Genomic DNA, 23,987 nt, shown 5'->3' on the forward strand with positions numbered 1-23,987 from the left:
CTGAGCAGAATCTGCTCCCAGTAGACTGAATCAGAGCAGCCAAGCAGAACTGAGGTAAAAAGATGCTCATCCTCCAATTTGCGATCCCTCCTTTGCTGTGCAGCATGGAGAATGGAATCAAAAGTCATTTACTTTAAAGAAGTTCACCTGGAGGAACAGGTGGCTGGCCAAGCTAAGGCAGGAAGGAAAGTAGTGAAAATCCATTATGGAAAAGGTTTGACTTATGGAAAAGGAGTTGGGACAGTCAAACCCACTGATACAGCACCTCCAGGTCTCTGCTCTAGGCATGGGATAAACCATAGGAGGACAGAAATCAGACAGGAAGTCTGGGAGGGAAGTGGTGTGGCAGCAGTGTTGGGACAAAAACTGAGATAAAATAAAATAAGCTGGAGTCAGAAAAGGTAACTGCTTTTGTAAGACAGTGGGAAAACCATTGAGCAAGGCAAAAGAAAAAAGTACAAGGCATGTTACAGCCTGTTCCCTTGCCTACCTGCAATGTACCTCAAGGCAGAAATAAGAGTCAGAATCAGAAAACATCATTGTAGTCTGCTGGTAGGTGGCCTCTCCTAGCAGTGGTTCACAAAGAAGATGACAACATACCACTGCTGTGAGTATTTAGTTGGCTGAAGTAGAAGAGGTGAGTGGCAGTATCACACCATATAGCGGAATTTTTTTTCTGTCTGTGTGATGAATTTGCTATAAGTCAACGAAATACCCTGTTAAAAGTATATTATTTGGTTTTAAAATTCAAGTAGTGCAAAATAAAGGTTAGGAAGTGATAATAAGAAGGCTAACGGTGCAGCTTCTTAGTATTTTTAGGTTATGTTTGCTGTCATCCAGTCTTTGGTCAAATATTTACAGACTACTTTTCCACCAGTCCTCTGCCTTAATATTCTTGAAAAATATGTAAAATAGTGTGGGGAATTGGAATTTTTGAGTGAATCACTACTTCCCTAATTTCCCTGTATTAACTTATACAGTGTATGCCATCAAAATCGGCATGTTGCATGATAATGCCCTGACTTGGAAGAGGGGGATGGATATCAGGCAGTCCTTTATGGACTACTGGAGCTCCTGTTGGGTACCTTGTAAAATACCAGGCTTGTGGATCCTCATTCCCCAGAAGTCCTCTTATTTTAGGCTCTCCTCTTTGCAGACATTTAACTGGGGAGATATTCTTTTCATTTCCAGCCTAGCTCAAAGAATTTTTTCCTTCTCTCAGATCAGTACTTATATTCTGTACTGACAGTACAGAGCAGCATCAGGAATGTCCTGAGTCTTAGTACTGACTTGTAAAAGAAGCTTCAAGGTTATGTTCCGTTTTGGAAGAAAGAATCCCCAGGAATCAGGATTTCCTGTAGGATGGCTTCCATATTTCTATTCTGAATGTAATTTCTAGTGGTAATTACTCTGAAGAATCAGACACTGCATTTCTGAAAATTAACCCTCCCTGAATTATTCATAACTTGTGATTATTCTTTGTAATTTTCTCTCTGGAAAATACTAATAATTCCAGCTTTTCACCTAACTGGGATGTTTCAAAGGGAAAAATCATTTTATTGCATATATCACCACAGTAAGCTCCACAAAATAGCCCACAAATATTTTATTAATTCTGTTTTCAGAGGAAGATTAGAGCCATGTGTTCTAAATGAGATGTGAAACACATATTTGACAATGAAGAGAAAGTAAATGATTCAATGGCTTCTTATCAGTTGACAGTGTATGGAGTTGCATACTGAACAAGACAGCAGCCCTAAAGGAACAACTTTATTATATGTTCCTGAATGTGCTCTGTTATAATACAGATCGCAAAAGATTTGATTTAGGAGAGCTATTGTGGCATTTCCTACTTTATCAGCATTAGCTTTGCAGCCAGTAGTATTCTCTATGATTACAAGTTTCACAGATACATCATTAAATCAGGACTCACATCACATTCGTTCTTTTCTAGTATCTGCTGCAGGTCTGCTAGGAGTCCTGGAAAATGAATTTTTTGTCTGCCTACATTTTCCCTTCTATAAAATGAAATTAATAGGGTTTTTTCCCCAGATCACTGGGGGGGAAAAAAAAGAAAAAAACCACAGAATTTCAGCAAGTACTAAATATGTTCTGGTTCTCTTTTTTTTGTCCAGACTATCTACAATGACTTAGCTCTGACCTAGGTATTTAAAACTCATATTTATCACAATAAAAATTTGTTCTTGTTAAGGAAAAACAGGGTTTGTTTTGGTTTGTTTTGGTTTGCTCTGAATACGTCTCCTGGCTGCAGAGCTATGGGATGTGGGGAGATGAGTTGCTTTCTTGTCTCTCCTACTTGAACAGTCATTGGCACGTGGACAGAGACCTATGTGGTTTATTCCTACATCTGGTATAATTTAAAAATGCCTTTTTGCAAATATATATAGATATATGTTTTCTATATAATATATATATAGCAAATATAGCTCCCCATAACTGCTTTATGTTAATCCAAATCCCTCCCTCCTTCCAGATTCAATGGAAAGCTATTTCTTTACTCACCAACCTTTGTGCAGTTGTACCTCATGCAGCCAGGCCACTGATCAACCCTTCACTTATGATCACATTTGTGAGCAGCAGTTGTAACTGCAGCAGAGAAGGCTATTTTTTAGACTTCTGAAAACATATTGTTGGTTTTTAACTATTATTTTAATAAGTGTTTCATCAATTACTTAAGGTAGTACAAAGGTACTGTGCTTGATCTATTTAATGCCAAATACTTTTTTCTGGGAAATAAATGTATGTCTTTTTGAGAACTCTTACCTTATCACCCAATACAGGTCTGCAATGTTGTGCATAGCACAGAAAACAGTGAACTGAGCACCATTCTTTGGAATGATTTAATAGATAACCCAGAATTAATTTCAAAGAGACGTACACCAACAACATGATAATCAGAAATAGGAATTGCCACGAGGAACTCAATTTACAGGATTATAAGGGAGTCTCAATCAGCTTTTAATGCTACACACACCTATCGACTGACAGTTTGCTTTTGTAATGGAATCAGTTAAAAATAGACTTGGGATTTGACTCATGGGAAACCAATGCTGCCACTGAATATCTAGTATAAAATTAATGTTCTCAAGAACTTTTTTAAAATAGTGTCTGGCTCATAAAGATTTAGGTGGATAATACAGTCTTATTCCTCTCTAATTAAGCTTATTTTGATGTAAATAGGAATGTTTGCTTGTCAATATTGTTACATGTTTTAACACGTGAGATGTTAGAACTAAATTTAAGGAAAGGACAAATGATTAATTTCTTTAAAAGCCTAGAAGAAATCTGTAATTTTGAATAGATTTTTTCTCCAAGAAAGTACAGTATGTGGTTAAGTCTTACTCACCTGAAAATCAGCCCAAATTGGCTTAGTTAAATTTTATATAGACACATGCCATTTGCAGAAACTGCTGAACCAGCTTTGTGCTTTTGCTGCATTTTTTGTCAAAAGAACCCTGTGTATGTTACGCTTGTTATAACCTTACCTCATGCTGTATGCTTTGTACAAAACCTGATTGTGTTGGCTTTTTCCATTCTTTGCTTCATTAATGCTCTCCCTTTCCAGATGTTTTAGGTATGTATACAAGCTTGCAAATTACTTTTCCTGCTGTTTTGTGTTCAGTGCTTTATTGTACCTCACAGAACCACCGTGTGTTTCTCACATCTGGCTCACTGACAGACAAAAGCTGATCTTGTACCTGTGCTGCTAAGTCTTTATTTTAGAAAACTTTGCTGGTTTTCCTTACTTATTTTCAAGTAATTCTAAAAATAAAGTTGACATTGACAAGTAAATGCTACAGATTAGGTATTCCATTGTATATTTCTGAGATGTGTGCACCTAATCTGCGTGTTCTAACACAGATGAGTGACCGTGGATGTAAAATGTATCACTGTGTTTATGGTAAATCGATTGCCATCACGTGCCTGGGAATCTATTTGCTTTCCATGTGCATATGCAGTAACCTGTCAGGCATTACATGCACCCAGTTTGCATGTGCAATTGAGCACCTACCTTTGGAAGACTGTCTCTAAAAAGTGTACAGATCTTTCATTCACATCATTAGGTTGATACCCCAAAGTTTTGTCTTCTGAAAATGAAACATAAATGCTCAAAGAAATAGTAGTGGATTACCTGTGCAAATTTCAGCCTTGTGGTTTCTTTTTCCTTGATAGTTGTGTGAGAAGCCAATTGAATGCTTGAAACTATGGTAACAATTTTTTTGCTTTATATATATATATATATATATATATATATACACACACATACACATACTGTATATTATATACAAATATGATGTTACTATGTATTCTCCATGTCCAGTAATTTAATGACAGTTGTGGTGTCAAGTATAATAAGTTTCAAGTAAAAGCTATCCTTATAAATAAGGATAAACCTAAAAGAGTGCTAGCTAGGCATCATAAAAATCCTTCATTACTTACAGAGGCCATGGAACAGGAACGCAAAATTTGGACTTAAGCAAGAGTGTATTTCCTTCCCAAGGCCTCAGAGATCTAATATAGTTCAAAGAAAATAAAAGAGGTGTTCAGTGTGTTATAGAAAATCCTGATTGTCCCTTTATAATTTTATCTTCAAGATAGGTGTGACAAATGTCCATAACTCTCATTCTCAGGTGTTAAATATGTTAACCTGGTAAACCTGAACCTGCCTTGAACCAGAATGCAGTAAAATAGCAGCTAAGAGCTTTTGAGTTTTCATGAGGGCGTAGATATACTTCTTTTTGCCCACAAATGGGAAAAGAGCAGTGTGAAGTTCATGAACCTGTGATAATTTATCAGTCTCACATGTCACAAAATACTCTTTTATCCTGCTGGGCCAGCCTTGATTTTCTTAACATCTAAGGTCAGAGTTTCCCCAATGAATTCTTTAGGTAGTACTGTATTAGAAGTTTGGTACTAACTTTCCAATATTCTAACTTGCAAATAAGGTTTTGATACAGTATAGGCAAAGCATTTAAATGAAATTTCTTGAGTGTTTTTAAAGGGTATATGGGGGAAAAAGATTCTTGATTTCTGTAAATTAGAGATAACTCTCAGCAACCTCTCCTTGTATTTTCTCATGATGCTGCACAGAAATATGTGATTGATAATTACATTGAAACAAAACATATGCTAGAAACAAAGTATGTAGCAATGTGTTAGAATAATTTTTAAGGTTATGGATATCTGTGTAATAGGATACTTGGATAGGTGAATAAAATATTTTTAGCTAGTTAGCTGTTTGTTTAAGAGTACAGTTTGCTTCCCTTAAAACTATTCACACTGTAGGCTGAATTTTTTTCTTTCTCCTGGGCTGGTGGAACTGATTAAAAGTTGGTGTTTGTGACCCCACTTTATTCAAGACTAAAGGTTTGCTTTGTTTAACCAGAATGCAAAGAAGTCTGGGTTCAGTTCTGTTCTCTGCTAAGAGAGGCAAGGGCTCATCATTCCCATCGCCATGACAGGGCTGTGATTGCCTTTAGGATGGCTGTTGGTTGGTCCTGCTGAGTCTTACGCACTTTGCATGATAATTAAACTTTCCCTGGAGAAGGAACTGGAATCCATGTGTTTTGCCTCCCACTCTGAGCATCAGGCTGCAGAGTCAGTATCTCTCCCACTCAGTGAATACACAAATGTTTTGTGAGTGGCACACCGTCAGCAGGAGGGGTTGAATAGCCAGTGATGGAGTGGTTCCACATCCTATCTGTGAGAAAGGCTGAACATTTTTATTTATGTTTGTTCTGAAAAAAACAACAGACCTAGGGAACACTTATTTAGTGCCTATGTATGGACCAGATCTGTAAAAGCCTACAGCACTGCACAGAGTAATGATGCATAGTCAGAAATACCCAAGTTATTGCCAGCCTGACATGATGATATCCATTCTGAACTGTGCAGAGACACTTGGTCCTCTGGACAAAATAAATGTTAGACTGCTTCTTTGCCCAGTTTTCCTATCTCGATTACTCCTTAACAGAGTGTAGGGGAGCTTAATGATAGGAGCAGTGCTATGCTGCTGCATGGCACCTTCTGGAGCTGCTGTGGTTCTTCCTGGCACAGTCATTTCAGTGCACCCTTGTGCAGTGCTCAGCCACTTGTGTTTCTGCTGCAATCTGCTGGTTTCAGTCTTTTCCATTCATAGGCCGTTAAAATTTACTTCCAGTTTAAACTTGGCATAAGAAGCATCATTCCATGAATGCTATTGTTTTGCTAGCCCAGAGAAATGAGGCAGGAAGTAGACATTTTTATGTGCTATTTAGTGTTTTTAAATGACACTATCTGTTTTATATTTTCACATAATTACAGTGCTGAATTTCAGGAGATGTTAGTCCATTATAAATAGATCTTGGTTATGCTGAGGTTTCCAAACATGACATTATTTCTGTCAATACCACTTGGACGTGTGTGTGCATTAAAAGCCATCTGAATTCTGCCTAAACTGAGCCTTAGCAGGCAGGAGGAGGAAAACCCTGTTTTCCTGCAGCACCTCGCCTCACAGCTCCCCTTCAGCAGAGCCCAGACAGGAGCTCCAGGCAGAGCAGCAGACATGCTTCTCTCCTTTCTGCCTTACCCCTCGCAGGAGCCCCATCTGTTAGGCATGAGTAACACATGCAGCCACTTTTCCTGGAAAATATTGTCATCCTCCCACTCCCACCCTCCTCTTTTTACGTAACAAGCTACTGGCTAAGGTATTTGGTGGAGACCAGGAAAATCTAAGTATATTCACAAACTACATTTAGGTTAGACATTTGATTAAACACCTGTAATCCAGGCATCTTTTGACCAGTTGCCTGAGGACTAAAGCTAAAGCATTTATTCTCTTTTGCTTATGTTCTTCAAGATTTTTTCCTTCTTAGCTGGATATGCTGGAGCAGAGGCACAAAGCATTCTGCTCCCCAGCACTGGGATGCCCCATGGTGTGAGGTGGGACATGTAGTCCTGCCTGGAGACTGTGGGACTGAACGTCCCTGGCTGGGGAAGGAGTGGAGCCTGCTGTCCCCTGCCCAGCAGGAGCCCCCTGTTAGCTCCCTGCCTGCCCAGAGCATCATTGCTGCTTGAGGGGAGGAAATGAAGATGAGAAGAAGGAGGCCAAATGCTTATATACCTGTGGGGTGCCTTCTTAACTTGCTCTGCTGTGCTCAAAGTCCATGTAACTTATTGGAACATCAGTAACATCTCGGCCTCTTTGCTTTGTTTCCAGGGAGCACAGATCCCTGGCGCAGTCCAGGATAGCCTGCTGTGGCTGAGTGCCTGCATTCTGCTTACAGCAGTACCCCATGGAGACACTATGATTTTTTCACTCAATATAAGCATGTGTATACACACACATGCTCACAAATTAAAATTTAAAATTTTAGTTCTGTCAGTCAAGCTCATGATTTTGTTCTTAATAGAGACTTGTGCAGGGCAATAATTATCACTTCCTTTTTTTCTTTTTTAATTTTCTTGGATGTCAGATATGACCTTTACTCATTTCTAGCAGTTTTTTTGGTGCAAGACATTCTACATGGTTTTAAGTGACTGGGATAAAAAACATATTTTTTTCTTTCACCTTTGTTATGGAAATCATGAAGTTGCCTTAAACTTCTCATTATTACATTCATGGAATTCAGTGATTAATTATTTTTCAGTAACTGTGTTTGTAGAAAAGAATTAGCATAAAAAAATCATGGCTTCTGATGGCTGTTCTTCTTAATTTACAAAATTATTTCAAAGCCTTTTGTGTAAGGTGTTGCTAATCATTTTGTATTGCATACATTGACACAGGTGTGCTCTTTTCATTCCATATGTCTGTAATATCAGGAGCCCTGTTTAAAAAAACTGGAATGCTTTGTCTCTGTGCCTGTTTCAGTTGAAATCATAATTTACATACCTGTTTCTATGAACAAAACAGAGCCACCAATACCATAGACAGGAGACAAAGTCAAATTTAATAGGATATAAAAATCATACTGTGCTCAGTTGAGAGTATTTGAACTTCACTGCTCCTTGTGAACATCAGAATCTCTTTGCTGTATCTAAGCAGTATTTTGTGCTTCACGTGGGCCTTTGCAGGCCAGATGCATACCCATTCTGCATCTCCTCCCTGTCATGGAACTGCTATCTCATCAGGGTCTTGCTGAAACAAATTGCTGGTGTAGCTGCTGCTCTGGCAAGCTGAGTGTCCCAGTGACTCCTGGCTGCTATGGGTGCAGCCCAGGTTTGCAGGAGGGTTGTGTTTCTCCACTGTGTAGCCTAGAGAATGTTCTTTTACCATGGCATTATATAAGTGACCCTAAGTTCCACCACAGCTCGTCATGTTATTAGTGAATTGACAGAGATAAAACGAGGTAGTGTTGTATCTTTGCCTGTATTTTAGGCGAGATTATTGTAGTAAATTGGGAAAGATTTTTTCTTGGAATTCACCTGTAAGGTCCAACTGGTGTAAGGAATGTTTGTCTGCCCCCATAACGGGAAAGCCATTTACTTGTGCTCTCACGGCACTGAATTTCTGTTCAAGGTACAGTAGTGATATTGGGAATTAATATTTGGAAGTAAGTTTAAATGTGCTGTATTTAAAGTTGTCTGGGAGATGTGTACTTACTGTTTCTTAGACCTGACTCCTTATTGTATGGAATAAATAGTTGAGTGCTCCTGTCATTTAAAATATGTTCACTTTCTGGTTACCAAGGAGACCATATAAAATAGATTGTAAGGGTCACTTTAAAATTTGGTAGCTGATTTCTGGGTTTGAATTTTGTAGCTGGGCTGTCAGCATATCACGATGATTGTCACAGTAGTTCTGATTATTTTTATGCCTCTGATTATGATTGGCAAATACAATTTATTGGAGTTTAGCGTTATAACTTCACTCTTATGCCTCTCCAGTACATAAGAAGGGACATTATTATAAATAGATGGTATTCATGGAGGTGGGAAGATTGCAAAGCTATTACTGTGCTGCTTTGAAGATACCCTACTGTCACTGTTCTCAGCTCCCTATTTTAACTACCAGTGACATTTGTGTTACTATCCCCACATGACTTCTTGAGTTCTTTGCTTACTTTGGGCAAAAGTCTGAGATAAAATTTGTGTTGAGTGTCTTGTTGTGAAGGAATTTTTACAGATAGAGAATTTGGGGTTCGAGAGATATTGTTAAAGAAAAATGAAAACCAAAGCAGTAGCAGTGGATAAAGCCTTTGTCATCTAAAAAGAGAAACTACTATTATGTAAGTAATTACAAAAATCTTAGATGTAAAGTTAGAATTCAAAGAAGATTTCAAGCAGAATTAAGGTTTTTTCCAGAAGCTGAAGAAGTACTCTAAGGAACAGGAGCTCAGGACCTCTTCAGCTATCCCTGTGGCATTTTTCCCATCCATTCTTGACTGAAGAGGTAGAGCCACATATATTAGTTCACCAGTCATGCAGTGTAGTTCCTTGAACTTTTCTCCTATACTCAAGTTAAGAAAAATAAGTACCGAAATACATTTTAGTTGAAGAAAATGATACCTCTCCATCTTCAGACTCAAGTGGAAACTATGGGTTCATAGGACCATAGTTACTTGCAGTTGTTGCCCTGGGTGTGTTTCACAATAGAACATACCCTGAGGAATACTCTGCCCTGGCAATGGGTGTTTCAAAAAGTATAGCAGGAAATGTAGTCCACAGAGGTGTGTTCTTTACTGGCAAAAAAGTGCTTCCAGCAGTGTAGCAAATACTGCTTCCCCAGACAAAATTATGATACAAGGGCATAGAGACAGATTTTGCTGGTTTTAGATTGTCTTGAACAAAAATTTTTTAGCAGTCTGGAATGGTCTTAAAATGATATGTTCATTAATATTGTTATACTGACTAAAGTGTTGAGACTGGTTTGAAATTGCAAGAAAGCAATCCAAACTCATCATCAGAACAGTGTAACAAATTCTCTCCGATATGTTTATTCTAGTTGTCATTTGAACTTAAATTAGGGATGGATTCTTAAGTGTCTTCTACTAAAACTCTGAGACAGGGGTATTCAGTGATTTCACAAGTACCTCTATGCAACAAAGTTGTAGAAAATGTAATTGTGAATGTGCCAAGAACCATCAGAAGTTCTGTCTTAAAACAATGTGGTCGTAATTCAGACAGCAGCAGGACCACAGTGCTTTTATTGGCCAGCAGGAAAGCATGCATCAGTGCTTTCCATACCACACCGTGCACATCTCTGCATTACATTCCCTGCTGTAAACCACTGATTGCATGTGCTCCCCCCCCAAACTGCAGATAACCACAAACAGTTGGAAGTGATCTCTAGTAGATCCAAAGCAATGTCAACCTCCTCCAATAAAGGACATCATACATAGATTTTTCTGAGGACCATTTAGATGTTACTTGATTTATAAAATGGCCATAGCAATCACCTATTGATTTGGAACCAAAATACTAGCTGGGATGCCTTGCTCTCTCTTGGAAATTTTGCAACCTTTTTATAGTACCCGATTTATTCAGTTGCTATTCTAAGATAGCAAAAATCAATCTCTTCATATCTCCTGAAAGAGACCATTTGGTATAGAAAACTCTATGCAGATCAGATAGGTTGTGTTTTCAAGCTAAAGTAAAGCTTTTGCCAGCAAAATAGATAAAAGGCTGATAACGTAATTTCAAGGAACTCTCTTATTAAATTTTTGGTACCTCTTCATGACCTTTAAGTCTCTGTTGGTTGTCTTCTTATATTTTCTTTTAATGGGCTAGATATTGAATCTGGTTTTGGTTCATGAAGCGTGCACAACCTTTAAAGGGAAACCTGTATGAATTAGTCTTGTCTGGCCCGATGACTTTCTTTATAGACTTGCACAAATCACCCAGCTTCTCTAATTCCTCTGTGAAATCAGTTGATAGCAAGATTTGAACAGGAAAATGTGATTTCATTTCAAAGATGATTTTGCTATTATAAGATGTAGTTTTGTTTCATTGGGGAATGAAGACAGTTTCTACACCACTTGTGAAAGTGGATGCAGCCCATCTGTCTTGGAGAGGTTTGCCCTGGAAAGTACTGCCAATCAGACAGGGTGCCGAGAGCTGGGAGCATGACTACCAGAAGAAAAGATGATTTTTCTCTGGGAAAAGCAGCTTTCCACAGCTCCTGGGGTTGTGAGGAGGATACCATGGCATTATTTAGATTATTCAGTTAGTTTCTCTTATAAAAGTGTTTTACACATAATAATGAAATTTTTAACATGGTACCATACTGAGGCCAGTAGAAGAAAACTGTTTTCCTGAGCTTTGATAAGTTGAACTAAATGGGAAAACAGTAGTTCCTGCTAACATAGTAATCAGTACTTCCTAATGCCTATCTCAGGCAGTCCAGTTTGAGCAAACTGGTTATTGGGTAAGATTCAAGTCTGAGCTGACATTATTTACGTGTAGCAGATTTGTGGCCTAGTACAGTTACCATTTGATGCAGCAAGCATTCGTACCCCTTTTTCTTGGTCTGGTCTGGGGTCATGTAAGAAGGTGTTACCAGTATCTCTCCAGCTTGGAATAGCAGGAATTGGTGAGGTGAGAGAGGCAGGCAGTGCCTGCAAGGGCAGCAAAGCCGGGGTGAAATGCTCTCATTAACGCTGTATTCATTACCCTACTGTGCCAGGGACATGCACAGAAAACAACTCCTGCAGCCAGAGGAGGAGCAACACGCCAGTCTACTACATTGTTACATTTCTTAAAACTAATCACCTCTTAGTATTTTCATAACTTTTAATTTTCTACTTCTCTGCAGCTGAAGTTCAAAGTGAAATTGAACGGATTTTTGAATTAGCCAGGACACTGCAGCTGGTAGTGCTTGATGCTGATACCATTAACCACCCAGCTCAACTGAGCAAAACCTCTCTGGCTCCCATTATAGTATATGTAAAGATTTCTTCTCCTAAGGTAAATATTTTAGATACCTTTATGTTCTTTCAGTCTTTTTTTTTTTGGGGCCTTAAATGCAGATAATCACATGTCCTCATTTAGGTTCAGAGCTATATATTGTTACTGCTTCCCTTTGGATAGTGAAGTATTAATAATCAAAAAAGTATCTGAGCTCCAATGTTACCAAAACCCGTTTTGGAAAAGATGCTGTAGCTCCAATGGGTTTTTTAATTGGGATTGCACTTTTAGTATCAATCACGTAAGTAGTAGTAGTGTTCATGGTTCGTTAAATCAAAATAATACAGAAATGAACACAGAATGAGTATCAGACTGATTGCTAAAGTTTAACATCTGATAATATACTCTTTCATTGTGTGTAAAAAAACATGCACAGACCTTGCGAAGAGGCATTCAAAAGAGAAGAATGAATTTGTGGGAAGAGAACTCAGGAGATCAATTTAAAAATTCAACTTAGAAAAAATGAAACCAGAAGCAGCATAAAAAAGGCAGGAGGGGAACTTTTTAGTGCTTGTAAAGGAAAGGAGATATTTGGATGTAAATTAAAATTAGCTCATTCTGGATGAGGGAACATGGGAAATGTTCTTGAAGCCAGCAAATGAAGAATTTGCTCATGTGAGCAGTTTCAAATGTAAACATTTTAAGTGGTTATATATGTATATTAAGTCTGAGCCTGCTCACTTTTTTTTAATGTCTTACTTTTCACAGGTTTTACAGAGGTTGATAAAATCCCGAGGGAAATCTCAGGCCAAACACCTTAATGTTCAGATGGTGGCAGCTGATAAACTGGCACAGTGTCCTCCTGTGAGTTACTGTTAATTTATGTCTTGTCACTGAAAGGTGCCTTTCTTTTCAAGCACGAGGTTAATTACATAATTTTCGGGAATGTTTGCCCTCTTCTGGCCATATTTCACTATTGCTTTTTGCAGAACACCTCCTGAAGTCTTGCGGCTCTGCACAAGGGTGCAGGCGAAAAAGAGTCCTAGTCACAATCAGTTATTAGGATGTGTGCTGATACAGTCAGTGCTTCAGTAAACTGAACATTTGTTTTACTTGATAATTTTTAGGGAGTTATTGGTCTAAAAATGAACCCTCTTAGTGACTGTGCTTTATCTCTGGTAGTGTAGGGTAAGACCAGTGGTTTGAGTAGCTCCTCTGGGGCATCTGTCACCACAGCCCACCACTGTTGATGTTCTTGGTCAGGGTTTTGGCAAAGAGTTGAGTGGTACTGCATAGCTGACAGCTCTGTAGTTCTTCTTCAGATGTGCACTGAAGCAAATTCTCCCAATTTCCACCTATGAAGTGGAGGTGATGAGACCCCAACTGTGTTTTAAACCTGGCATGCATTGCTACCTGCATAGTCAGCTGTCAAGAGTATGGGTGAGAAACCAGAAGATGAGAGTACAGTTCAGTTGCAGATATAATTTGCCATAGTTATGGAGCTGAGTGAAGGGAATGTCCTCTATCATTTCAGTTCAAGCATCTCAGTTAAGAGATGCTCAGGTCTCCAGGAAGTCAGTGAAGAATGCTGGAGACCTGCATAGGCCCTCAAAGCTGCCTTCTGCTCCCTGACCAGGGAGGAAATAGATGAAACTCACCGCCTAACTTTAGAAGTCTAAAATTAGACGGTGTGACTAATCTCTTACCTAATATTTGTATGACACTTGGAAACTGAATGATCTGTATTCTTACTGTTTTAGTTATTGGTCTTAGTTTGCCTTAGTTTTCTCTTAGTTATTCTAGATAGGGGGATTGACTCCCTTTCTTGCCATTCCATTTTTTTCAATAGTTAATTCTTCAATATTTATCCCTTCTTTCTGTATATTTAAGATTTGTTGAAGCTGCTTCTTCCCGTCTTCTTTGACTGTTGGTGCATTACTATGTGGAAGTCACAAGGCCTTGCTTTAGCAAGTGTAACATTAGTGCTAGTTATGATTACGGTCTTTTGTGTCAAATGCATTCAGAAAAACAAACACAAATAAAAAAAGGCAAAATATCTTAATACAAGTACTAAAAATGTGGTTCATTTTTCATTAATGAAAAGCATGATCATTGTCTCTAGCTGATCTCCCTTTACCTGGTGATTATTCTCACTAAAACCTTTCCTTTATCAGGAAATGTTCGATGTAATTCTTGATGAGAACCAGCTTGAAGATGCTTGTGAGCACCTTGCTGACTATCTGGAAGCCTACTGGAAGGCCACACATCCACCTAGCAGCAATCCTCCTAACCAGCTTCTCACTCGCACACTTGCAACAGCCACTCTTTCTATTAGCCCAGGTCCAAATATTAATTTACAGGTACAGTTTTTATGCCATCTCTTCTTTTTCTTCTGTCAACTTCTCCTTCCAAAGCACAGTGTTAGGCTGATACTAGAATACGCTGAATATGTTTTACTGCTGTTGATAGAGTAAAAGCTTTTCCAGTAGACATTCACCCATTTTCCATATAAAAGGCAAATACAAGCATGTCACTGTTATTGCTATTGTATTCATGGTAGCATGTGTTTGTGTGTTGACTAGGGGGCTGGTTTTGTTTCCAAGGACTAAGCTGGCCTGACAGAAAACATATGTTGATGTGAAGTGGAATACTTCAGGTTTTATTGTGCCCAGGACACCGCTGTGCCAGTAATATTTGTACCAGCCACAAGCATTTTTATAGCTGGCCATATGTAATCCAATCAGAGAAATAAAACTAGACTAAGACTATGCACATTCCAGCCTCTGGTAACTTTCTGACTGATGGGCATACTATTGCTAATAGGCAAATCCCAGCCCCAGAGGCCCTGCATGACAAATTGGGTTATGTACAGGCCAGATCCACAAATGTTGGAGGGAAATCTGTTCCAAGCTTCCCACAGGCTGTAGAGTTGTAGAGGTTGAGAATGACTGACTGTATTAGTGAAGATTCTAGGTCAAAGTGACCCTTGCAGTGTTTCTTTTGTTCTTTTATTCATTGGACATTGCTGTGAAAAGTACAGATTTCCTTCAAGCTGAACTCCTAGGTCAAATTCAAGTCCCACTGCACTGCACTTTGTGCAGAAAGACCTTGAGAGGCTCTATCTTCTGAACAGTGAGGACACTCTCCAGTTCTCCAGTGAGCTGGGAAAAGCAGGCTTTATTCCTGCCTCTGCACTGATGTACCTGTTGATACGGGCATATTATGTCCCCTCTATTCTCCTTCGACTTTTGGGTTGTATAATTTTATTGAGGTGTTCTGCATAAGGAGATGCTTTCCTTTGGATATGTGTTGCATGATATGAAATGAAGTGTTTCAAGATGATACTTCATTATAAGTAGTGAGTGATGCCTTGAGGCTGAGAAGATAACAGAAGGGGTTAAAATACTTCTGTCCCAGATCAAATAATGGCTCACCACATCTAAATTTCTACCTAAGTTCCATATATGCCCATAAGTTATATCCATATGCAAATTACAATTCATAACTCTGGCTAAGAAAAACACCTCCTCTTAGAAAATCAAATCAAAAAAAATGGATCTGCCCCTAAATTAAAATGCAAAAAAGTAATCTTTGTTATTGTTTTGCAAAACAGTGTTTTTGTGTCAAGTAATTTAGTTCTCATTAGAAAACCACAGACTTGACAGGTTTGTTCTTTAACAAGAATAATTTCTTTAGCCATCTCGAAGGGTATCTCCTTCTCTTGCTTTCAGACACAATTGCAAGAAAAGAGACTGTAAGCTATAGCTCATTTCTGCCTTTTTTTCTGTCCTCAGAGCTGAAACACCTTGAAAAAAATTGTGAGCTGGAAGAATTTCTGAGTATGAAATTCAGTATTGTTGTGTGCAGCCTTGCTAGATAAACTTTGCTTTGTAGACTTTTAAATTATTTTGCTCAAGTTTTTTATGCTTTTTGGGTGTGGATTTAGAACTCACATACTCATTGTATTAACCACATTCTCTGGAGGATCTATGCAGTTTTAATAACACTTTTCTGAATGCTGTGCTGTCTCCTTACAAACTAACAGATTTTTATTTAAGGACTAAAAATGAGAGTGTATTTGCAGTTTCACAGTTTGTTTGTAGGTCTACTAATACAGAAGTGTGAATCAGTGGGGATCTCTTATGGAACATAAAAGTTTTACATTCCTTTGGTTTCATTTTCCTACGATAAATGTTCAGCTGACATCTCAAACCTGAGCCTGTCACTGCCTTGGCACAGAGCGGGTCTGTTTTTTAATCATGGTGGCTGAACCCATTCTTTCAACAGTGTTAAGAGCCTGTGTTTAGAGAATTTAAAGTCTATGCCTCTGCTGTTTTTCCGGGCTGCTCTGCAGGGAAAAGCCAAGCCACCAGCTGTTTGGCCTGGGGGAGCCACGCCCGCCCTGCAGAGCATTGGAGTCATCCTCCCCTGGGGCCAATGCAGTGCCCCTTTGCCATGAAACATATTTGGGGTTTGTGGTTTTTTAGTCCCCAGAGTGTATTGTAAGGAGGGATTTGTGTTTCCAGCTGCCAGAGTGGCATTTTTACAGCATGATGCTGCCTGTGTGCGTTGCATGGCACGAGGTGCTTAAAGGCGTGAGGCCTCCTGGGATGGTTTGAAATGAAATCGGCAAAGACCTTACACCTCCTGTCTGTCTGAGGGAGAGCTTTGGAACAAACTTGTATGGAAATAGTTGGCTAATTCCAAAAGGACTGGAGCCACCTCACACACATATGGTGCAGGTGATCAGGGACCACTGGAAATAGGGAGCAAGGCAAATTCACTCAGAGGGCAAAGGCTTCTCTCTCCTCTTTCAACACTGTTTAAACTTCATTCCAAGAACCCCTACTTCTTTGAAAGTACAAACTGAGTACTGAAATAGGATTATCTCAAACTTTCTCTATTTTAGACAAAAAACCTTATGAGATTGGACCATAAAATTCCTGCACTGCAGAATCTATTCCAAATCAAAGCCCAAATTTGGTTATGAATCAAAAAGCTGCATTCATAAATTCAAAATTCAAAATCTAATCCAGATTCAGACATTAGCTGTTTGGTGTCCCTGTAATATTTAAGGAAAGTTACTGTCAATGAATTTGCCTATAAATCCCAACAGCCCTATTCTGAAATTGCAAGTATTGGTTCTAAATTTATTCATTGTGCTCCTTCACATGTGCTCATCATAGCAGAGAAGACGCATCCGAGCTTGTAAAAGTAGCACTGTGTTCAAAGCAGGTTCAAATTTTGCATTTGGTCTCAAACCACATCAATGACAGATTTTATTAGTCATTATTATATAAAGGTACATGCATTTGTGGCATTTGACCACATGAGAATTATAGGGTTTCACATGTATACCATGTCTAAGTGCCTCAAAACCAGTCATGGTGATGAACTGATAAAAGTTGTGTTTACACATCCAAAGCAGGTGTTGCTTTGCACTCTTTCGCTTTTCACTCGATTTCATTTACAATTCACCTCTGTTGAGTCATTTCATTTTGCCTTGAACAGATCTGTTCATGTTTACAGTTACTATACTCCTCTCTGGCAAATCAGAATCATCTTGAGAACCACAAAAACAAGAATAAACAAGAAGTTTGACTGCTATTCCTGTTACCTTGTTCTCATCTATGCCATTTGTTTCAAATTAGGAACACATGGAGCAACCCAGCTAGTCTGTCAGAAGTTGACGTAACAAAGTGTTGTCTTAGAAAATTAGGATTTGTTAAATTTACCAAATTGCTGATTTGAAACATGCCGCTTTTTATAAGTTTCTGATTAAATACAGATTATTTTCCATTCCAATTTCCTGGAATTTTACTTTTTGGGTTGCTAGGAAACCCACCTGCCAGGATCTGTGGCTGAAGGACAAAATTTCCTCCTTCCCCTAGCTCTTTTCCACAAAATAGAAAGACAGAAAGAAGATACGTCCTGAGCTGACCTGGAGGCAATCCTTATTTTTAGACAACTCTGCACATAGAAGGGCAAACTTAAGACTAACTTTGTTAAATTCAGAACAGTCTCACAAACAAATGCCTATATAACTCTGGTAAAATCTACATTAATTTTGTGGCAGCAGAGATGATTTTGTCGTGACATTCTTTACCTCATGTGAGAAGTATATTTCAATTTCAGTATTAATTATTTAAATTTTTGCAATTAAGCTTGAAAAGTTTTTGGCTGCAGTTTGGCAATAAAAGCAGGTTAATGTAATGAAACCCCCAAATGAGTTAAATAATGCCACTTGTTCATTTTGCAGTGATTTCAAAGCATTTATGCGGGTGAAGAGTAGGTTTATTACCTGGTAATTTTTATTTTGGTCTTTTAATAGCAGTGGTGTGTTAGGAAATTTTGTATGTGAAAATATCACTCTCCTCCTGCTTTTCTTGGCAATGGGCTCTATTCTTGAGCTCTTAAAATTATGAGGTCAATGTTTAGGTTTTCATTACCAAGAAGAAATGAAATTATTGCTGAGAAAACAGACGGTCAGTGATACTATTTAGTATCATAATACAAACTTTATTCATGCCAGATTCACTTGCATTTTTTTTCCTTAAAAAAAAGTTACTCTAAAAGAGCCAAGGTTTTGTACTTTGGTTCTTTGCTGGAATCCACCTCCTCAGCCCTCTAAAATCACTTTCCCATAGCAGCTGTTTCCAGACACGCATCTGTAAACTCTTAACTGATATCTGCCCTCTCCTGGCATGGTATCTCCTCTTCAATATTTCTGTAGTTTGTCCTGTTTCTGCATGCTCTCTTTTTCTTTGGAGGGTGGAGGCAATTACTGCTAACTGGAGTAGTCAAAAACATCACAAGAAATGAGAAGGTGCCACCCAAGTGCCACGCTACATTCTGATGAGAGTAAAAAGAATTGTTTGTATTATAATACTGAATTTTCAGTAAAAGTTGAATACTAATGGGTTTTTTTCCTAGTTTAGATTCAAAGTGGATTGTTTTGTACTTAAAATTTTATTGGTTTCATGGTACTTTCTAGTTGAATTTGATAGTGGGGGAAATTTTTCAATGTGTACCTCATGACCTTACTGCTGGTTCTGGCAGCAGGGATCTCAAGGAGACCAGAGGAATGACCACTCGGTCCCTGAGCGCAGCGGTTCCCACATTGAAGAGGAAGCACGGGTGGAACCCATCAAGAAATCCCAGCACCGCTCTTCCTCCAGCCAACACCACAACCATCGCAGTGGTGGCAGAGGCCTTCACAGGCAAGAAACTTTTGACTCAGAAACACAAGACAGCAGAGATTCAGCTTACGTAGAGCCAAAGGAGGACTACTCACATGAGCATGGTGACCACTATGATTCTCACAGGGATCATAATCACAGAGACGAGTCCCATGGGATCAGTGATCACAGACACAGAGAATCCCGGCATCGCTCAAAGGAGAGAGGCCGCGAGCAGGACCACAATGAATGCAACAAACAGCGCAGCCGTCATAAATCAAGGGACCAATATTGTGACAAGGATGGGGAAGTGATATCGAAAAAACGTAACGATGCAGGAGAGTGGAACAGGGATGTTTACATCCGTCAGTAACTTTTGCCTCTGGCAGTCTTGTGTTTCTTTGAAGTCTTGTAACAATGCCCCTTGAAAATATCTTGGGTTTTCTTTGCAGAACATATGGTATCCTTCTGTATGCTGATTTGTATTGCTGTTGCTTGCATAGCAATAGCATGAAATAGAATATTCATATACTTATTTTTTTGGTTAGTGCTATATGAATTAGTGTAGTACAACTGAAGAGCTCCTGATGTTGTACTATGACATTTTTCAAGCTGTTTTTGGTAGCTGCCACTTGAACAATATCTGTTGCCATCAAGGTGTTGTTAGTGTTTTTTAAAAAAAAGGTACATTTGATGTTTAATAACTTCCCATGTATTCCGCAAGCCAGGATCAGCACATAAAAGAATCTAAAACTTTTTGTCTGCTCTGATTTTTAATTTGGATGCACCTTGATTTGCATATTGATTTAAGCACCACTCTGTTGCTTGTACCTCTGGTGGTCTCCGTATGAAGACAGAATTCAGTCTTGCCTTACACACAGGGGATCATGGAGTCAAAATCTATTTTCTATGTACTGGTACTGTGTACTGTATATACAGTTTATAAATGTTATTTCTGCAGACACCTTCTTACTATATAAGTTTGATCACACTGTTTTAGAGTCCTAATGCCAAGTCAGCAGATTTGCTTTTGAATTACTGGCAACTGGAACTAGCCTCACTTAGGAAATCTGTAACAGTGTTCAATCTAAATACTTTTTCTTCTGTAGCAGAAAGCTTATACTTATTGTAAATATGGATGAGTGCTTGAGATAACGGGTGTAACTCTTATGCTGTCCTTGCAAACCAATTTTGCATTTTAAAGTTATGGTAAAGATAATGAACTTACCACTATAAATTATTCTTCTCTGTTCAGGTCACAAAATTGCAAGGGCACAGCTTAATTTTTGTTCTACTGTCAGTAAACAGAGCACACATGTTGGAGGTGTGTATGTGAGTGGGTGGGTGGTGGATTGGCGTTCGTGTGCGTGTGCGCGTTAGGCAGCAAACTGTGAGAATCTACTGAAGAAAACAAAGGTTACTCAAAAGCCCAACAAATCTATTTCTACTTCTGTCTTTTAATTTAAAAATCCAAATTGCATTCAGGGCATATGAGGGAATTTACTGACCCAGGTAATTGGGAAAGCATAAATCTGCTGGCTCTTATGTTGAGACTTCAGGAGAGTAAAAACAGGCAAATGTTACTGTGAGTTTCACTGGAAATGTAAAATCTTTGTGTTTTAGAGTATTTGTTTTAGTAAGAAAAGTTTACACAGCTTGTGGAGAGTTATTTTGTTGGAAAATAAATTTTTGTAGCTTCTCCACTTTTTCTACACTTGCCAATTCTCTGCATTCCCACTCTGCAGCCAGCTCACTGTTTTTCCTTCACCTAAGCTGTTGTTCTGCTGATAAGAGCATAGAAAAATTACAGTGACTCTGTTAGGAGCTTTCTAGGGAAAATGCATTGAAATCAAAGGGAGTGAACACAGTTTGTTTTGCACTGAACACCTGTTGCACTGGTAAGTGGGGGGAAATTCACTATTATTTTTGACTCCAGGTTCCATACCCTTGCCTAGTGTAAAAGCTGTTCTGCATCACATGTAGTCTTTGTAGTACTTGTATGAATGAAATACTTTTTGTATTTCCTTGTAAATAGCACATTATATAAAGACTGTAGTGTGATAAGAATTAGTTTAGCTGGAAGTTCTTTTTATTTATTATTTCAATTATGGGATATCAGCATTGCCTGATTTTGAATATCATTTTAGTGAAATGGATAAGATACATGGCAGGTGCATGCTTTCTCCAATCTCCTAGCCCAGCATCCAAGAAGCTCCCTTAAACATTCTCTGTCCTTCCTCTCCTACCCTTCTCCCTGATGCTTTATAAGCATTTTTACAACAACCTAAGAGTGGGAAATTCTGCTGTCAGTTATCTGGCTTTCCTCCCAGTGCTGCTGACTGTTGTCGTTATTGAAGGGTAGGTTTTGGCTCAAAGCATGAACTGTGGGGAACACAAGAAAAAAGGTTATTTTTCTAGAAATAAAATTCTCATATTTTTCTAAACATCACTAAATGGCTTTGTAGAGAAAGGAAGAGTAGGTAAGTAGATACGTTGTACTACTAAATGGATATAAAAGAGTACATAAACAGTGGCTTTTGATACAAGAGAATTTTCAGGGTATCTGTAAAAAATGAAATTAAAAGACTGTTGTTTGAATCATATCAGATCACATGTAAGTGGGAAGAAAGTTATATTGTCTTGCTCTGTATAGCCTGGCTTTAACTAATTTACCAGCTGCAGTAAATGCTGTTGCTCCCTGCACTCATAACAGCTATGTCCTCTAAGAAGTGATTCCACTTCAATACCTTGAATATTTTGTTCCTTTTTTTTTGTTGGGTCTTTGGTTGCATCTTGGGAGTTTTTGCTTTGTTTGTGTGGGTTTTTTTTTTACTTTTGCTCCAGAGAGTGTTTATTTTTCAGCTTTCTTAAAGTATTTTTTAAGGAATATTGGCAGAATTTCAAAGCACTGAGTAGTATATGAAAACTATGGCATAGGTAATTGTGTATAGACAAATAAATGAGAAAAAGTGCATAGTCCAAGCCCTAGTATTTAAGTATGGCCTATATATTGACTCATGGAGTACAAACATCACAAAAAACCAGACAAATCCAAATCCATCTGGTCATAGAAACGTGTTTTATATAGTGCTGCTATTTATGTATAGACAACATACTAACAAACGTGTATTTCTTAGGCAGACTCACTAAATAGGTTTTATTAGCCTTGCTGCTTTTTTTCAGTTTCTGTTTGAAGAGTGACAAATCATTTGTAATGTGAGCTTGTACTACACATATTGCACAATACCACCTGCCTGCTGAGCACTACTTTGAAAAGCAGTTTAACAGAGTTATGTCAATAAGAAGCTTTAAAAAACTCCAAGTGGAGGACATATCAAAGATTATTGTGATGAAATGTCTTTGCAAACTTTTGCCAATAGAAAGTTTAATATTTTTGGTTGCATTAGGATACTAATGCGTTCGTATTTCTGTATCTGGTTTCAGGGATTTTGAGAAATTGTGGAGGTCCCAGTGAGCTCCAGAGTCTTATGGATGTATGGTACAAAACAACCTGTAAAATTTCCATTCAAATGAGCTAAAAAAGATAATAAAACCAGTGAAACCTAAGGAAAGGGAGGAAGATAAAATAGTTAAGTGATATGGAAGTCTTGGCAGCTCAACTTGTATTTTTCTAAAGAATTTCAGTATATGGAAGGAATGGGATGCATTTCAAAATCTGCATGTATATGTTAGATGTTGACCTTATTTTTGTGTGTTTTTTCAAATGAATATACATCAGTGGTGAGTAGCCTTAGTCTATCCTTTACCAGTTGTTTAGTGTTACACAGATGTCATGGAAGAAAGAATTCTCAAGGAGGGCCTGGAAGGAGGTGACAGTAAAAGTCTCAGAGCTGCTAAGGGACAGGACACTGGGGAGGATTAAGCAAACAGGTTTGTGCACAAAGGCAGCATCGGGATGAGTTATGAGCTGAAAGAAACTATTTTTATTAAATTGATCCATAAATTACTGCCTAGAATTGAAAGAATTCTTCTAGAATGCTCATGAATTCATATTCTGTGTCTGGCATCAGGAGATCAGAATTTGAAAAGAGTTCCGTAATTTTTGCTTCTCAAGGAATAAAATCAAATACATAGTTTCTCCTAAGGCTCTGGACCTATTTAATGAAGATCAGTTTTAAAGCCACAAAGAATTCAGTGGAGCACCTCTTTCCACAGAAATCTGTATACTCTTAACCTATAGCCCTTATTATAAATGGAGGATAAGGAAATTAAATTCCACTCACTAAATCCTGACTAAAGGGAGACACCCATTTTTACCTCTCTCTGCATACCTGGTTACTCATCCTACACGCAGTTCCTGCCCAGGTCTAATACCTGCCCCTTAATACTTAAGTCTTTTATGAATCTGTTAGCAATTACCATTTTTAAGCTCTGTTGGTTAGTAAAGTACTCACATTCTGTGACATGGGCAAAGGTTTTAATGGGGTCCATTATCATTCCCTCAGCTGGAATGAAGTGAGTGGTCTGACTGCTTTTAATCAATGTCTATTCAAAGGAAAAGAGTTGGTGTAAACCACCTCCTGTGTTTGTTAGTTACTAAAGCCTCTTCAAAATTTATTTTGATTTGTGGTTGCATTTGACCTCTGTTTGCTTTAACACATCAGGCTGAAAGCTATTGCCCAAATGTTTTGGACTTTAATTCTATTCCATCCATAAAAATTGAGCACATTGCAAAAAACTTGATTACAAAGTCTAAACAGAGAAATTATTTTTCAGAGTGTAATATAACGTTTCTGGTGTACATTTACTTATACTTTATTGCAGATTTTTCACCAAAATCTTAGTTCTTCTATCATCTGTAAAATATGTGGATGCCATTTTTACTGTGAATGTTTTTAATCAAATGTTATTCAATCAATTTTATTGCTTGGCAATTTGTCTGTAATTTATTTCCCCACTTTTATATAACAAACTTTTACATATGAGCTTACAGTAGTTTTGTAA

The 23,987-nt window shown here is 38.2% G+C and overlaps 1 protein-coding gene across 18 annotated transcripts in view; it reads left to right on the forward strand.

The window, feature by feature from the left end:
- CACNB2 (calcium voltage-gated channel auxiliary subunit beta 2) overlaps positions 1–22,565 on the forward strand; it is a 245,920-nt gene extending 223,355 nt beyond the window's left edge. For 7 of the 18 annotated variants that reach the window (XM_039550033.1, XM_039550028.1, XM_039550032.1 and 4 more), the window contains 5 exons: positions 3,587–3,595; positions 11,753–11,904; positions 12,613–12,708; positions 14,019–14,204; positions 18,904–22,565. In XM_039550033.1, the coding sequence (XP_039405967.1) occupies positions 3,587–3,595; positions 11,753–11,904; positions 12,613–12,708; positions 14,019–14,204; positions 18,904–19,395 (935 nt within the window). In that variant the 3' untranslated portion in view covers positions 19,396–22,565. Of the gene's footprint in view, positions 1–3,586; positions 3,596–11,752; positions 11,905–12,612; positions 12,709–14,018; positions 14,205–15,638; positions 15,684–18,103; positions 18,149–18,903 lie in introns of all 18 variants that reach the window. The other 11 variants (XM_039550036.1, XM_039550030.1, XM_039550038.1 and 8 more) reach the window with 7 other exon arrangements.
- Positions 22,566–23,987: the final 1,422 nt, after the last annotated feature.

This window comes from Corvus cornix, chromosome 2, assembly GCF_000738735.6.
Source record: "Corvus cornix cornix isolate S_Up_H32 chromosome 2, ASM73873v5, whole genome shotgun sequence".
Classification (NCBI taxonomy): Eukaryota; Metazoa; Chordata; class Aves; order Passeriformes; family Corvidae; genus Corvus; species Corvus cornix.